General features: G+C 55.1%; 1 protein-coding gene across 1 annotated transcript; it reads right to left on the bottom strand.

Annotated features, from left to right (window-relative positions):
- Window positions 1-6,232: 6,232 nt before the first annotated feature.
- Window positions 6,233-14,922, bottom strand: DEGS1 (delta 4-desaturase, sphingolipid 1). The gene is made up of 4 exons (XM_049633786.1): window positions 14,745-14,922; window positions 9,309-10,051; window positions 6,595-6,737; window positions 6,233-6,512 (listed from the first exon to the last, which is right to left on the bottom strand). Exons 1-4 carry the CDS (start codon window positions 14,824-14,826, stop codon window positions 6,470-6,472), a joined length of 1,011 nt encoding a protein of 336 aa, XP_049489743.1. The 5' UTR covers window positions 14,827-14,922; the 3' UTR covers window positions 6,233-6,469.
- Window positions 14,923-15,576: the final 654 nt, after the last annotated feature.

Genomic DNA, 15,576 nt, shown 5'->3' with positions numbered 1-15,576 from the left:
GCAGACTTTCCGCGGGCCGGGGTCGTGCCAGTGGACCCCAGCCGCCGGCTGGACCAGGGGCCGGCCGCCGCCCCGACCCGAGCGGTGTGGGCGCGGCTGCCCCTACACAGGCCTCCCGCGGAGTGACTGCTGTGGGTGCTTGTGCGTGGTTAAGACTTGCGCTTCTTTTCAAACAGGAACACCCGCGTCGCGATCACAGGCACGGAAGGCGGAGTGGTGGCCTCGGGGGCAGGAGGAGCGTCTGGGCAGTCGTTCCGTGGGTGTAGACGCGCCCGTTCCGTAGGGGGGGGCCCGTTCCGGAGCTAGCCGTGCGGCAGACGGCTGGTGACCAGTTTCAACACCGCGGCGTTCCCAGGGGCAGGAGGAGCTAAGGCCAGGCAGTGACCGTGCCTTCAATACAGGGTCCCCCAGCGCGTCCCCCCCTCCCCCGCCCTGGGAGGTGGACGGAAGGACAGGGAAGCGGCACAGAGGGCTTTGCTGCGGTTTCTCTTCCTTGTTGTCTCCAAGGTGTCGAGAGGTGACGCGGTGTCCTCCAAGCGCCACGGAACAGCGGTGGCCCGGCCGGGCTCCCTTCCCAGAGCCCCACTCACAGGCCGGGGCTGGGCCCTGGGCCCTGGAGCTGGGTCTGCAGCGGCTGCCCCCACCCCCCCGACTCCCGTCCTCCCAGGCAGGGGCGCTCACTGCGTCCCGTGCCCACCTCCTTTCTTGCTGGCTAACTGGGCCCAGGTCCTGCCTGCTTTTCCAAGAACAGGGGCGGGATGGTCTCTACAGAGCTGCGTCCTTTGCAAACCGTATGATTCTGAGCCAGCTCTCTTTTTTTTTTTTTTTTTGAACTGTTTTTTGTTTTATTATTTTTTTTAATGTTTATTTACTTTTGAGAGAGACAGAGTGTGAGCGGGGGAGGGGCAGAGAGAGAGGGAGACAGAATCCGAAGCAGGTTCCCGGCTCCATGCTGTCAGCACAGAGCCCGACGCGGGGCTCGAACTCACCGACCTACCGTGAGATCGTGCCCTGAGCCGAAGTCGGATGCTTAACTGACTGAGCCACCCAGGTGCCCCCTGAGCCAGCTCTTAAAAGCGTTCGGTTTGGGGCGCCTGGGTGGCTCAGGCAGCTGAGCATCCGACTTGGGCTCAGGGCACGATCTCGCGGTTCGTGGGTTCGAGCCCCGCGTCGGGCTCTGTGCTGACAGCTGGGAGCCCGGAGCCTGCTTCCGATTTTGTGTCTCCCTCTCTCTCTGCTCCTCCCCTGCTCATACACTCTCTCTTTCTCTCAAAAATAAACATTAAAAAAAAAAAAATGCTAGGTTAGATGTGCACTCCGGGCCTCGGGAGCACTTGGAGGAGACAGCTTGAAGAGCAGCAGTCACATCCGCCCGGCCACATGGCCAGGAGGTGGGGGAGGAGGGCCACATTCCTGGGAGTGACAGACCTGATCCCGTCTTTGACACTTCAGTTTTCAGACTAGTTAGGAAGTGGGCCCTGGATTCAAGAACAATGTCACAGACTCTGAATTTGTTTCCTTAGCTGCACAATGAGGATGATGGGACTGACGGCACACGGGCAGACCCCGCCCCCAGGAGCCCCCTCGGCACCGCGAGCCCCCCACCCCCCACCCCCGGGGAAGGACTCTGTGCACATGTAGCCCACGTGCATCCGCTGGCTTCTCCTCCTCAGAAAATTCGTTTGCCCTCGTAACATGTAACTCTGCAAAGCGGCAGAGATGGCCCCGTGCAAACCTGTGCAGAGCTAGGGCAGCGTCTGAGCGGCCGGGTCCCCCGGGGCCTGGAGCCGTGCCAGGTGGCCCCTAGAGGTGCAGAGACAGAGACGGCTGGTCCTTCTCCCTGGGAGGCGGGGAGATGTTGGGGCCCAGCCCTCAGCGCAGAAGAACATCCCCCCCAGTCAGACCCAGGGCCCCTCGCACGTGGCCCGGCGCCCTCGGTCCACATGGGGAACCGAGAGGGGCGGGTGCTGGGAGGCAGGTGGCCTGGCGCCAAGGGCTCCTGCTCAGAAGGATCTAGTTGAAGCTTGTGGTTCTGCGGCTCCTCGGAGAGCGGGCGGCCCGCCTGACTTTGTCTCTGTCCTGCTCCTTTAACCGAGTCGTCTGATTTGAAAGGAGATAACGTGGCTACATTCTCGTAGGGCGGAGATCTTCCTAGGGCGTCGTCACGCGTCTCTGGTCCGCGGAGAAAGGAGCCAACACAGGGATGGGTGGACCGCGTGGGGCCCGGGGCTCGGGAGCCGTTAGCCGGGCACCGCCCCCGCTCCCGAGGGGCCACGGGAGTTTGGGTTTTGCTTGGGTCCGTCCTGTGGTCCGGGCCCCCGGTGGGTGGCGGGGGAAGCCCAGAGCGCGGCCTGGGGTCCGCGGGTCACATGCGCTCAAGGGGGAGAAAGAAACTGTCAAGAGTGTGTGGAGTTTGTCACTCCGTCTTGATTGTCGCTGAGCCCCCTCGCTTGTATTTGTCTGTTTTTGAGACGGTAGCCGGAGATTAAGAGTCGCTTTTACAAAACTGAGGAGGCAGCGTGTGAACTGGAGTCTGCAAGTGGGGCGCAGCGGGGAGCCCCTCCGCGTGTTGCCCTCCCCCCTCGGCTGAGGAGAAGCACCGGGCTCCCGACCGGGGAACCTGGCTGTGGGTGGCCCAGAGCCGATGCCCCTGGAGCGCCAGGGCGCCGGGGGGGGCCGCAAGGGGCACGGGGCTGGGGGCCCTTTTCCCGTCAGCGCTCTGACAGCCCCGGCTGGCGAGGGGACATGATGTGCCGGTCAAGACAACAGCCACCGCAGAGGAAGGCGGACGGTGGGTGTGCGCTTGGGGCTGGGACACCTCCGCTAAGTGGGAGGGAAACTCGGGGCCTAAACCAACACCCCCCACCCCGGGCTCCTGCCGGCCCTGTTCCCGTTTTGACAAGTGGCTGTTCACTCAGGGTCGCTCCCGGCCCCCCCGCCGCCCCCGACGGCCCGTCCAGCGGCCTTGGGGGGGTAGATTAGAGGCCGTCCTGGATCAGCAAACTGCTGGTCTGCAAGGATCCGGAGCCCCACGTGGAGGGCACTGCAATTCCTCCAGGCCTTTCCCACAAAGCCCCCATTCTCTTCCTTTCGCCGGGGCCACCGATAAAAGGACGTGGGCTGTGAACACGCTCTTTGTGTGTCTGCGCATCCTGCCTTTTGGGAGAAAATGCCAGGTGTGTGTCCCAGGCCAAGAAGGGGTGTGTCACACCCCCACGCAGCCCCGTGACAGACGACACGTCTCGGACAGGGTCCCAACCCCTTGCTGAGCCACGCCTGCCTGAGCTGCCTTCCCAACCGCCCCGAGGCTTGCGTGTGTCGGTGTGGGGAGAGCTTCCCTCCGCTGGGCCCTCCTGGGCCGTCGGCCACGGCGGGCCGGACCCGGCGACCACAAAGCCACGAAGCCGCCCTCTTCCCCCCTGCTCCTCATTCTGTGTTCTCAACCGCGTCAACGACTTTCCAGCCAAAGTGCACCGGCCCGATGCAACCTGCACGGCCTGCCCTTCTCCCACTTGGGGCTGCCCGGGAGGTGGCACTCGCCTCCGCCCCGCGTGGCTCCCGCCCTCTGTCTCCTCCCCCGGCCTCCCCACCAGCCGCTGCCGCTCCAGGGTCTCAGGCTCCTGGGGTGGCATTTCCGGGCCCGCCGGCCCATCCTTCTTCATTCCACATGACTAAGGCTCCTGGAAGACGCTCCGGCAAGACAAGAGAGAACACATTGCCTCATCCGACGCGCAGCCTCCCAGCCGGCAGGGCGAGTGCAACAGGCGCCGCGGCCGTGGCCCGGCCGCTCCGCACACACCCTCGGGCCAGTCTCTCGGGCCCCACGTTTCTTCCTGAGAAAGTGTGGGCTCCCTCCGTGCTAGCCCAGTACGAGTTACGCAGTGGCCTGCAGGCGGCTGTGTGCCCCCCCTCGGCCGTAGCCGCACGGGACCCCCCTGTTTTGGGGGGATCTCTGATTGCACACGCAGTCCTTGCCCCAGAGCATCAGCTCTTTAATTTGGGACCGGGTTCTGGCCGCGTCCTCACTGCCTGACGCAGTGCCTGTAGACTGAATAAGGAAATGCATTTTTGCTCTGAGTTTACACGCGGATGTTCCAGAGTGGCATTTTAGGCCGGCCCTTTCCTCAGCTTCTGCTTAGGTGCTCGGGGGCGTCGGGGTGAGGCCCTCGCCTCACCTGGCGCTCACCACGCCCGGCAGCCGTGTGCACGCCGCCCGCGTCTCCTTGGTCCCCTTCCTGTGCACGACGGGCACGTCACTTAGGGGAGAGCGATGCTGGCGTAAATACTGAACCTCTCTGGCAGGCTCGTCTGCAGAGGCGTCGGCCGGCATCCACATCGGGGGCCTCACGGGCAACGGAGGGGCTGGGGGAGCTGCCCTGCCCTCCCCCCGGTGCCACCTCCCACCCAGCGCCACCCTCCCCCCAGGAGAAAGTGGACACAAGAGGAAGAATCTGAGGAGTCCGGCGGCAGCTCGGGCTTTGGGCTTTTTGGCTAACCCCTGCTGCGACACGTTCGATAAAAAGCCAAACTCTAAAATGCCAGAGTTTGGATGGTTAAAAGTTTAACCCCAGAGATACAGCCTGACCACAAGCACGTAGGAAGTGCTCGCCCAGGCCCTGGAAGGAACTCGTTCTTGCGTGTTCCTGAGCCGGGCTCAGCAGATAAGCCGCCCCTGCCACTCGCCCAGGGCGGCCTCGGGCCAGTTTCGGTGCTGCCAAGCCGTCTTCTGTGTGTGTCGCGGAAGGATGAACCCAAGGAGGCCGGATGCAGGCTCCGCGAGCGGTAGGGTCGCTGTCTTCGGAACCCCACACGCCCTCCACCTTTGGCTTTGTTCGAGGACCATCTCCGTAAGTTGCTCTCCATCTACTACGAGCCCACCTCAGAGCCAAGCGTGGACCCTGCTAGGTCTGGCAGATGACAGTAAAGATCTTTCCTGCCCCCGGGGAGCTACCGCCTCACGGGGACACAAACCACACATGTATAAGCAGAACGCGGGGCCGTGAATCATTCGGGGAGTCCAATAGCGGCGCTGGGCTGCTGGGGAGTGGGGATAGGCCGCGAGGGCTGGCGTGAGTTCTGAGGTGAGCCAAGCGGACCGGAAGGGGAAAGGAAATGTGGGCAGAAGGGAGTTGTGCAAAGCCACGGGAGGATTTCACACGCCCCGCCCTGGAGCTCCCCAGGCGCCGGGCCAGAGGCCTCTCTTGGGAAAAGTCACTGCTGGGGACAGAAAAGGGGCTGCTGGGTTAGGAGACCCACCACCCAGGTGAGGACAGGTGACGGGACCACCAGCCACAGGCCTGGGGAAGGGCTAAGCGTGTGCACCAAGTATATTGAGGGTAACCAACTGGGCGTGTACTTGTGCAGTGACGGGGCTCGGAGAAGGCAGAGCCGCCTGACGGGGGGGATTCGGGGGCCATCAGCCTGCGTGGCTGCGTCCCGCAGGCAAGGACAGCAGGAGAGGACACAGCAGACTCAACGCATCGAGTCCGGGGCGTGCTGCACAGATGGTGTCGTCTGTCATCGCGTCAGTGCTCTGAACGCTGCTCACTGTTCACGCGATGGTTCTGTAAGCAGTAGTTCGGGGACCGGGGATTTCCCCAGGCGGGAGGGCCAGGAGGGGAAAGCAAAGTCCTGTGGGGGTGAGACGAGGTCTGTCAAGCAGGTTTGCTGGCCCTTCGGAGGCCAAGGCTTCTGTTTTCACCCTGAGCGGGGCGGTCATGACGTTAGAGGAATTTTGTCACATCTCACAGCACGGCTACCTGAGGGCTGTGTTGGAGACCTCCTTGACTTTTTGATCCCGTGTATTATCTTTAAATACTGTACCGCATTACACTAAATTCACCCACGTGACCGTCCGGGGACGCAGGGCTGCGAGCCTGACACCCAGGATGCCGGCTGCCGGAAGCCGCTCCCTGCCACCAGATCGCAGCCCGCTTCCGCTGCAGTGAGACGACACAAAACCTCAGCTCAGCTGCTCCTAATTTGAGTCTGTGCGTCTGAAAAAGGAAGTGAAATGTTGGATGTGATTAAACGCGGCACCTTCTTTGGGAACAGGCTACGAGTTTCAGCAGTGTGATGTAAGTTCCGTGTACAATAGGAGAAATTAAAAATTCAGCTTACAGGGAAAGAGGTGTCCGGATTGTTCTTTTTGGAGGGCAGTGACGTTTTGAAGTAGACTCACCCCAGTACCGTATTAGATGAGGACAGTCAAGTATGAAAATGTCACAAACGCTACCGTGATTAATAGCTCAGTTTATTAGCTGTTTTAATAAAGTACAACTTGATAGTGAAAATAACATACTAGAAAGAGCTTTTTTTAAAGCTTTTTTATGATATGCTTACAAAACCTCAGACACCAGGGAAAACTTCCCCCACAATGACGCAGCACACACGTCTCCTGTGAGCGCAGCTGAAGGCGGCCAGGCGGGCCGGCTGTTGACAGCCAGGTAAGCTCCTGGTGGCGCGGGGGTCACGTGCAGACACCGTAAGAGGGGCTTCTCAACATCGCGGTCCTGGATGAAAATGCAGAAACGCCACTTTTCAGCTGTGGTGAAGTTTCACAGAGGACCTTCCTTCGGCCGTAGCGACACTTACTCCAGTGCTGCCTGGCCTTTCTGGTGCCTCTTCATTCTCGAGTAGGGACTCACTGTATCATCCATCACAAAGTCGTACAGGACTCTGACCCAGGAGGTGTAGTGAGGGAGGCTGTCGTAGTACTCAGCCGCTATCTTCCTCACCTACGAGAGCAAACACACAGCAACGGGGGTAGTGAGCGCTGACCGAGTGCGATCGAACGGGACAGACGGAGGCCCGACACAGACACGGAGAAACCACCAGACCTTCCGCCCTCCGGAAAGCCAACACTTCGGGAAAGGCAGAAGCTTCGGGAATTCTAACACAAGGCAGTTTGCATTTCAACACCAAAATATACTTGACCCTCGAGGACTATGGACTCTTTCCCATCACGCTCTGAACTGTGTATTTTCAATAGGTGAGCTGCGTACGTGAGTTACAGCTCAATAAAATGTTCAAAAGAAACCTCGTCACGCACACTGGTTAACAACGTGCTAGTTACATGCATTGTCACTACTTGGTAAGTACCAGGTATTCGCGGAGGAAGCAGAATGCTCCCTGATACGCACTGGACAGGAAGGGCAGGAGAGGGAAGGCGACCACAGCACCGAGGACGCGGACATGTGTAAGGAGCTAAGGACTAAGACCGCACGCACCGAGCGGGAACCAAGAGGACACTACAGAGCCCTGGGCCTTACGTCAAGTGAACCTGAACCGAGCCCAGTGTGCTGGGGGCTATTCAGGAAACTTGTGAGTTCAAGTACCACTGACCCTCGAACAACACGGTGTGAACCGCGCAGGTCCACTTAACACACAGACGTGTTTTCCAGATACACGGTGCAGTCCTGTAAGTGTGTCCTCTCTTCCTTATGATTTTCTTAACATTTTCCTCTCTCCAGCTTACCTTACTGCAAGGACACAGTACGCAACACTGTAACATACAAAACATGTGTTGACCGACTGTTTACGACTGTTTACGTCATCCGTAAGGCTTCCGGTCAACAGGAGGGCTATTCGCAGTTACATCTGGGAGGAGTCAAAAGTCACATGTGGATTTTCAGCCATGCGGGGAGTTGGCACCCCAACCCCGGTGTTGTTCAAGGATCAACTCTATGGTTAATGTTGAAAAAATGACTTTGTCCAAAGGGCAACCACCTTTATAGCCTCTTTAAAAAGTAAGTAAAGGGGCGCCTGGGTGGCTCAGTCGGTTAAGCGTCCGACTTCGGCTCAGGTCGTGATCTCACAGTTCCTGAGTTCGAGCCCCACCTCGGGCTCTGTGATGACAGCTCAGAGCCTGGAGCCTGCTTCGGATTCTGTGTCTCCGTCTCTCTCTGTTTCACCACTGCTCACGCTCTCTTTCTCTCTCAAAAATAAATAAACATTAAAAGAATTTTTTTAAAGTAAGTAAAAAGTCCCCTTCCTCAGGGCAGAAGTGAACACAGGCCGCACACTGTCTTCAGGCCTGTACTCGGCCAGAAAGACACAAAGTAGCCGTGCCAGTGTCACATTAAGATGCTTTCAAAGTTGTCTTCAGCTGTGTGGTTTCCATTTTATTTTGAAAAACGTGAAGCTTAGAGAAAAGTTGAGAGAAGAGTAAAACAGACACATGCCCTTTCCCCAGGCCCCCCAAGGGAAACCGTGAGTCTCTCTCTCTGCACAGATTCATACCACGTGATTTGCTTTCTTTGCTGAGCCTTTTGAGAGTAAGTTGCAGACATTCTGTGACAACCTACACTCACGTTCCACCTCAGTATTCCCCAAGAACAAAGACCTTCTCCCACAAAGCCATGATACCATGTTCACACTCAAGAAAGTGAGTATCCGCACGGTATTAGCCATGACACGGTATAGGTTGAAAGCCTCCCCACGGACCCAAAGTCCTCTCTCTCGATTTTTCCTTCCTCAAGCCCAAATCCAGTCCACAATGATTTGTCCCCATTTAGTGTTCATGTGATGTGTGTCTGTCATCAGTCAGCATTTAAAAACCTACAGGGAAATCCAAGCGTGTTCCTTCATGTGCTCCACCAACAACACACGCAAGTCTGACGGGCAGGGAGACAGACAGTCCCTGCCCGCGGGACGTTTGCAGCTCTGGAATGGATCGCTCACAGACCGTGCAGGCCAATTCCATAGGACGTGTGTATTTCCCAACAAGCCAGCACATAAATCTTAGCTGAGCCCATCGATCTGACAGTGATAAAGCAACGTCAGCTTCGGCTCCTTTTACATAGGCAATGCTCGATCTCGGATATACTTTGCAAGCTGGCAGACCCTTAGCTCCTAACCCCCAAGGGCCACCCCCAGACTTAGGGATTCGGAGAGTAAACCCTGTAACACTGGGGGGGGGGGGCGGACTCGGGATCTCTACTTGTTGTCTGCTTTGATGAGCAACTCAGGTGGACAAAATACATTAGATTCCTTTTAAAACGGGCAAGTTACAGGCACCTGCGTGGCTCAGTCAGTTAAGTGTCTGATTTCACCTCAAGTCACAATCTCACCATTTGAGTTCGAGCCCTGCGTTGGGCTCTGTGCTGACAGTTCGGAGCCTGGAGCCTGGAGCCTGCTTGGGGTTCCGTGTCTCCCTCTCTCTCTGCCCCTCCCCTGCTCATTCTCTCTCTCTTTCTTATAAACATTAAAAAATAATAATAATAAAAAATAAAATAAAATGGGCAAGGTACAACTGATTTTGGTCATATGACCATCAGAAATTAGAATGTTTCAAATCCTTTACTTACCAGTGGGAGGTTTTTCCCGGGAACGTTGGGGAAGTCATGGTGTTCGTTGTGGTAACCCACGTTGAAGGTGAGTAGATTCAGAGGCCCATAATACGAGTAAGTTTCATGTCCCTTTAAGAACATGTAATGTTCAGCTATAAAATGTCCAGAAATCGGATGCAAACCTAGACCGAGTAAGGATGCTGCCAACATGTAGACTAAAGATCTAATTCCAAAAACGTAGTAAACTATAATGTCGAAAGTGATCTGGATCACAGTATTAATCACTTCCAGGTAAGAAATCGGTTTGGGGTTGATGAACAGAGGTCGAAAAGCATAAAAGAGAGGCTGAAGGATAACCCACACGAACTTTCTGAAAGTGGTGCAGAAAAACCAGCCTTCAAAATCGGTGGGAATGTCCACATCGATGCCATCACCCCCAAGGTAGCGATGATGGTCCATGTGATACCTCTTGAAGGAAACTGAGTATGGAACACCAATGGGAAGATTAGCAAATATTCCGAACCAACGATTCCACAGAGCTCGGTTGTTGCCGAAGGCGCTATTGTGGGAGACCTCGTGGATGGCCAGGGTCATGGAATGGTTAATGCAGCTGCCGAAGGCGTACGCCCAGAACAGGACCCACTTCCAATCCAGGTCCTTCACCAAGTAAAACGCAACCAGCTGAGTGAGAACCATCAGCACTATAATCCAGATCAAGTTGGGATCGGGTTTCATCAAGGACTTTATCTCCGGATACTTTGCTGTGAAGAAAAAACAAACAATCAGGAACTGAGCAGAGTACATAATAGTTCTGTAATTCGAATTAAGCCAACACCGTTAAACTAACCCATGAATTAATTTTTTTCTCCAAATCATTAAATGCCCTCTATTAGAGGGAGGGGTATGTTCTCATAGTAAAGGCACTAAGTACCATGTCGCCACAAATTGAGAATGTATGCAGTAAAAATTAGCCTCAAAATCTAGAGTCTCCATACTAACAGAAAGAAAGTCACACGAGTAAAGATTTCATGGTATCCGATTCCCTTTTCACCCCTAGTAATTCTTTGTATATAAAATTTATAAGTTTTACAAAGTTGTGATCATAGTCTGAGAAATCTATCCTAGTGTCTGACAGAATGTATTATATACTTATGACAATACATGTATATACTTATATATAATGCATATGCAATCTATTTGCACATATAAATACTATATTACAGACAGTATGTACTGAGATTTCATAATTTCCTTTACAGTGACTAAATCACTTCTGGTTGCCAGTTTTAACTTCTACCCACTTCCCTATTTGTAGACATTTAGATTTCTAATATTTTTGCCAGCGTAGGCTTCTTACAGTCATCAGGATAATACAGAAAGGATTCTGCTGATTTACAATGCCACTTTCCGAAGGGCTCATTTCTGTGTTATAACTGCTAATTTGTTGGGTTCTTATTCTCTCTGTTGAGCACATATCCAAGCAGGAGGAAAAAGGCCAATAGCAAAAACTCTGCATCTCAGCACGTGTCCCCCAAGGGCAAATGCTGACTCTTCTCTGGTCTCACGGCCTGCCTGTGGAGGGAAGCCCAGGCATGATGAACCTTTGGTTTTATGTGCTGCTGAGTAGGTTTGACCCAGGACGGCATAAGAACAAAAGACCTTTTACTTTTTTTTTTTTCTTAATATTTATTTTTGAGAGAGAGAGAGAGAGAGAGAGAGAGAGAGAGAGAGAGAGAGACGGAGCATGAGCGGGGGAGGCGCAGAGAGAGAGAGAGGGGGAGACACAGAATCCGAAGCAGGCTCCAGGCTCCGAGCTGTCAGCACAGAGCCCGACGTGGGGCTCGAACCCACGAACCATAAGATTGTGACCTGAGCCGAAGTCGGGACGCTTAACCGACAGAGCCCTCCAGGCGCCCCAAAGGCCCTTTCTCTGGAGACGGGTCATTCAGAATATTTTTGAAAAAATACGGAAGGGAAAAGTGCAGCTTCACCCTCTTTTCCCTACATGTGACATGACGAACTCAACCAAAGCTTAAACTACAAGGCAGGAAGCAATTTCATCCAGTTTTATATATGAGACATGGGGGTGGCGCTAACCCCCGGTGAGTAACTCCCACTTCTCTCTCTCCACTCCCTCTAATCTTTGTTGATTTAGTTCATTTCATCAAATGTTAATCAGGTTGTAGGCAAGAGACCAAAAAAAGTAACCCTACAGGCCTAGACGTGAATTAGTTTAAAACCAATTTTCCTCATATGAATGAAAAGTTGTTCAGTCATTCGTTAAAATAGGAGCATTTGGGGAGCAATTTCCACCACAGGAGAACAACTGTTCAGTTAATTGGTGGATAAGCAGTAACTCACTGGTACTAAAATATGTACTTCTGTCTAGACAGAGCTCCAGTATTTTCACCTTATATAAGGATTCAATGGACACGTCTGCCACAGCATAGAAGGCGATACGCATTTTATAGTATTCTAAAATCAGGAGGGGCACGTGGGGGGCTCAGTCATTTAGGCCTCTGACTCTTGATTTCAGCTCAGGTCATGATCTCCTGACAACACCCCACCCCACCCCACGTCCCCAGTCCCATGTCCCTGCTCTGCGCTGACAGGGCAGAGCCTGCTTGGAATTCTCCCTCTCTTCCTGCCCCTCCCCTGCTCACGCTCTCTAACCGAACATTTAAAATAAAAGATAAAATGATGAAACTCCTATGCATTGTTCTCCAGGACAAATCAAGTTGTCCCAAGTGATTCTGTACCAAATTCTTGAAAAGCTTATTTTAGTCTGTAAAGTCTATGCTATGATGGTACCAATATGAGTAAACAGGGAAAGAGCTTTCTCAACAAATGGTGCTGCGACAGCTGATTATCCACATGCAAAAGGATGGAGTTGGACCCCTTCCTCACACCATACACAAAAATTACCTCAAAACAGATCACAGACCTCAATATAGGAAAACTATAAAATTCTTACAAGAACACAGAAGGAAATCTTCATAACCTTAGATGGCTTAGATACTATAACCAAAAACATAAGCAACAAAAGTAAAAAACTGATAAACTGCACTAGCATCCAAAAACGTTGGTGTTGCAAAGGATACCATCAAGAAAGCGAACCCACAGAATGGGAGGAAATGTTTGCAAATCACCTACCTCATAAGTGACTTGAACCTAGAATGCAGGATGAACTCTTAAAGCTCTTACCATTCGTTACCCAATTTAAAATGGGCAGAGAGTCCGAACAGAGTTTTCCCCAAAGCAGATATACAAACGGCCAACAAGCACACAAAAGGTGCTCAACATTATTAGTCACTATGAAGCCAAAATGAGCTACCATTTCACATGTGCTAGAAGGCCTATGTCGAAAGTCAGGCAATGACAAGGATGTGAAGAAACTGGAACCCACGCGCGTTGCTGGGGACCATGTCAAATAGCACAGCTGGTTTGGAAGGGTCTGGCCCTCCCCTCGAAATGCTAAACACAGAGCTACCAATGACCCGGCAATTCCACTCCTGGCTAGCTACCCAAGAGGAATGAAAACACATCCATCTGATAACTTGCCTGTGAGTGTTCACCGCAGCATTATTCGTCGGTGTCAAAAGGTGAAAACAGCCCCACAGTCTACCAGCTGGCGAACGCACAAGCGAAACGTGGACCATCCATCCATACAATGGAGTACTACTTGGCCGCTAAAAGGAATAAAATGCTGACATGCTACAATATGGATGAACGTTAGGCTAAGGGAAAGAGGCCAGCCACAAGAGACCAAGGACTGCATGAATTCGCTTATAAGAAATGTCCAGAAGAGGTAAATCTGGAGAGACAGAAAGTAGATCAGGGGTTGCCCAGAGCTGAGGAGTGAGAGAGACTGATGAACACAGGCGCTGCTTTTCTCCGCCCAAAACACAACACTTTCACACACGTCTTGTCATTTAAGTATTACCTTTCCTGAGGTTATTCCCATCTCCGCTCCTGAAATGGGACATTGAGCAGTATTTGCACCTATGCTGAAGATTATATTTTCATGGAGACACTTATCAATGACATTTGTCACTCTCCAAGTGAAATGGTTCAGTGATGTTAAGTATGTGGGAAAAGGCTCGTTGCCGAGATAAGCATCAGTAAGCACCTTTCCACTTCCTTGATTTTCTGAATATTAAATAGATGGCTAACTTCCAGTATTGAGGCGTTGGGTTTTTACAAGGTGGATACCAGCTTATTCTTGTGTAGCACGTTGATAAGTCATCAGTAAAAAGTATCATTATGCTATCTCTTCGTCTAAGTCATTTGCATCATATTTGCTTTAATTAAAAAGCACACATCCAAGGGCACCCGGTGGCTCAGTCGGCTAAGCATCAGACTCTTGGTTGCCGCTCAGGTCATGATCTCAGTTCGTTAAGCTGGAGTCCCAAGTCCAGTCCCCAGTGGGGCTCTGCCTGGACAGCCTGGATCCTACTTGGGAGTCTCTCCTTCCCTCTCTGCCCCTCCCCCACTCGTGCTCGCTCTCTCTTTCATAATAAATAAACTTAAAAAAAAAAAAGAAAGAAAACACGCAACTGTATAGGTTCAAGCTACCACTTTACTGATTCGATTTTTTTAAATGCATTTTAAGTGGACCTACTAACTCTTGTTTGCAAACAAGCGTGAAACTTCTAACTTTAGACACCCCAGCAAAAAAAGCTTGCTCTCCCTTTTCACTGGGCAAATTGGTGCCGAGACAAAAAATAAAAACCAGTTAAGTACTACTCCTATTCCACTCAGCACCCATCAGTTTTCTGATTTTTTCCAAGAAGTTAAAAGCACCCGCCTTGGAGGCAACGTGACCGCGATCAGAACTCCCCCTAGAACGGCTCACTCGCCCTTTACCTACTCCTCATCTTTAACATGGGGTAACAGCCACCTCGTTACTGCGAGGCCCTACCCCGGGGCACGTCTGTGGCCCACGCAGCACGCTGCCCGGGCCCAGCATCTGGGGCCTCCGGGGAGGGGGGCCCTGCAGACCGCGAGAAGCCTCCATCCGCGGGGCCGAGCGGGGCCTAGCTCGCCGGCGGGGAAGGGCCCCGAGTCTGCGGCGGGGACCAGCCGGCGCTCCTCCGAGCGTCCGTCCTCCCCGCGCCCCCGCTCCGGACTACGCCCTGCTCCGCGCACGCCCGCGGCAGCGCCCCGGGGGCCGTGGGGGAGGGTCTCCGAGCCGCCGAACCGCCCGCCGGGGCCGCTCCACGCCCGTGCCGCCACCGGGGCCGCAGCCGGGCCTCCCCGCGCCGACCGCCGGGACCCCTCCCTCCCCGCCCCCCGCCGCCGGGGCCGCTCCACATCGGAACCCCCTCCCTCGCAGGGACCCCTCCCTCCGGGCCCTTAACGGGCCACGGGCGCCGGGGAGCGCAGGCCGAGCGCAGAGCGCGCCCCGGCGGCGGGAGGCCGCGCGCACATAACGGGGCGCGGGCCGGGCCTCACCCAGGATCTCCTGGCGCCGGCTGGCGTGGGGCTGGTCAGTGTAGACCCACTCGAAATCCTCTCGCGCGACGCGGTTCCCCATGGCGGCGGCTGGCGGGCCCCGCTCCGGCTCTCGCTTCCGGCCCGGCTCCCGTGAGGCGGCTGCGGCGGCGGCTCCCGGCTCTTGTCAGCCGGCGGCGGGCGGAGCGGCGGAGACAGAGGCCGGGGCGGGGCCCCGCGGTCCTCCCTCTGGCCCCGCCCCGTCGGCCTCGCCCCGTCGGCCCCATTGGTCCCGCCCTTTTGGCTCCGCCCCAACGGCCCCGCCTGCTCCGTTGGCCCCGCCCCGCCGCCTCCCGGCTGCCTACGCGGAAGGCGGGCTCTCCCGCCGCCCGGTGGCGCCACGGCGCGAGACCTCGGGTGAGCTGTGCCGCGCGGGCGCTCGGCGGCGCCTGTCGGCCCCTGCGGGAAGCGGGGCCCGCAGGAGAACGCGGGTGCGCGGCCGCTGGGGGCCGACGAGACGAGAAGCCGCCGCCGGCAAGGAGAGGGAAGGGACGAGGACCTGCCTGCCCCCGCCGTCCAGCCTCCGCCGTCGGGGCCGGTCGCCGCCACGGCCTGTCCTGGGAGGGACGGCGGTCACACAGCCCGTTCCCACCTCTCCTGTCGAGAAGAAACTTGGGCTGAAACTACAGAAAGGAAGATGACGTTCAAAAAAAAACACGATTTAACCCCGCGTCCCGTCTGTCAGAGAGGAGCTCAGAGCTGCGCGGCCTGCAGCCTCGGCGAGGAGTGGGCGGGCTTGGGGTGAGGGTCCCCTCCCTGTGCCAGGTGGTCCCCTCCCTGTGTCCGGTGGTCC

This window comes from Panthera uncia, chromosome F1, assembly GCF_023721935.1.
Source record: "Panthera uncia isolate 11264 chromosome F1, Puncia_PCG_1.0, whole genome shotgun sequence".
NCBI classification, from domain to species: domain Eukaryota; kingdom Metazoa; phylum Chordata; class Mammalia; order Carnivora; family Felidae; genus Panthera; species Panthera uncia.
Note: the sequence above shows the minus strand (reverse complement) of the source record. Positions and strands in the feature narration are given on the sequence as shown.

Bases quoted from the DNA above. Each gene is read 5' to 3' on its own strand.
- DEGS1 (XM_049633786.1), bottom strand. From the start codon at position 14,826: ATGGGGAACCGCGTCGCGCGAGAGGATTTCGAGTGGGTCTACACTGAC. The intron at 10,052-14,744 runs GTGAGGCCCGGC...TTTTCTTCACAG, and splicing joins CCGGCGCCAGGAGATCCTGG to CAAAGTATCCGGAGATAAAG. The intron at 6,513-6,594 runs GTAAGTGTCGCT...ATTTTCATCCAG, and splicing joins AAAGGCCAGGCAGCACTGGA to GACCGCGATGTTGAGAAGCC.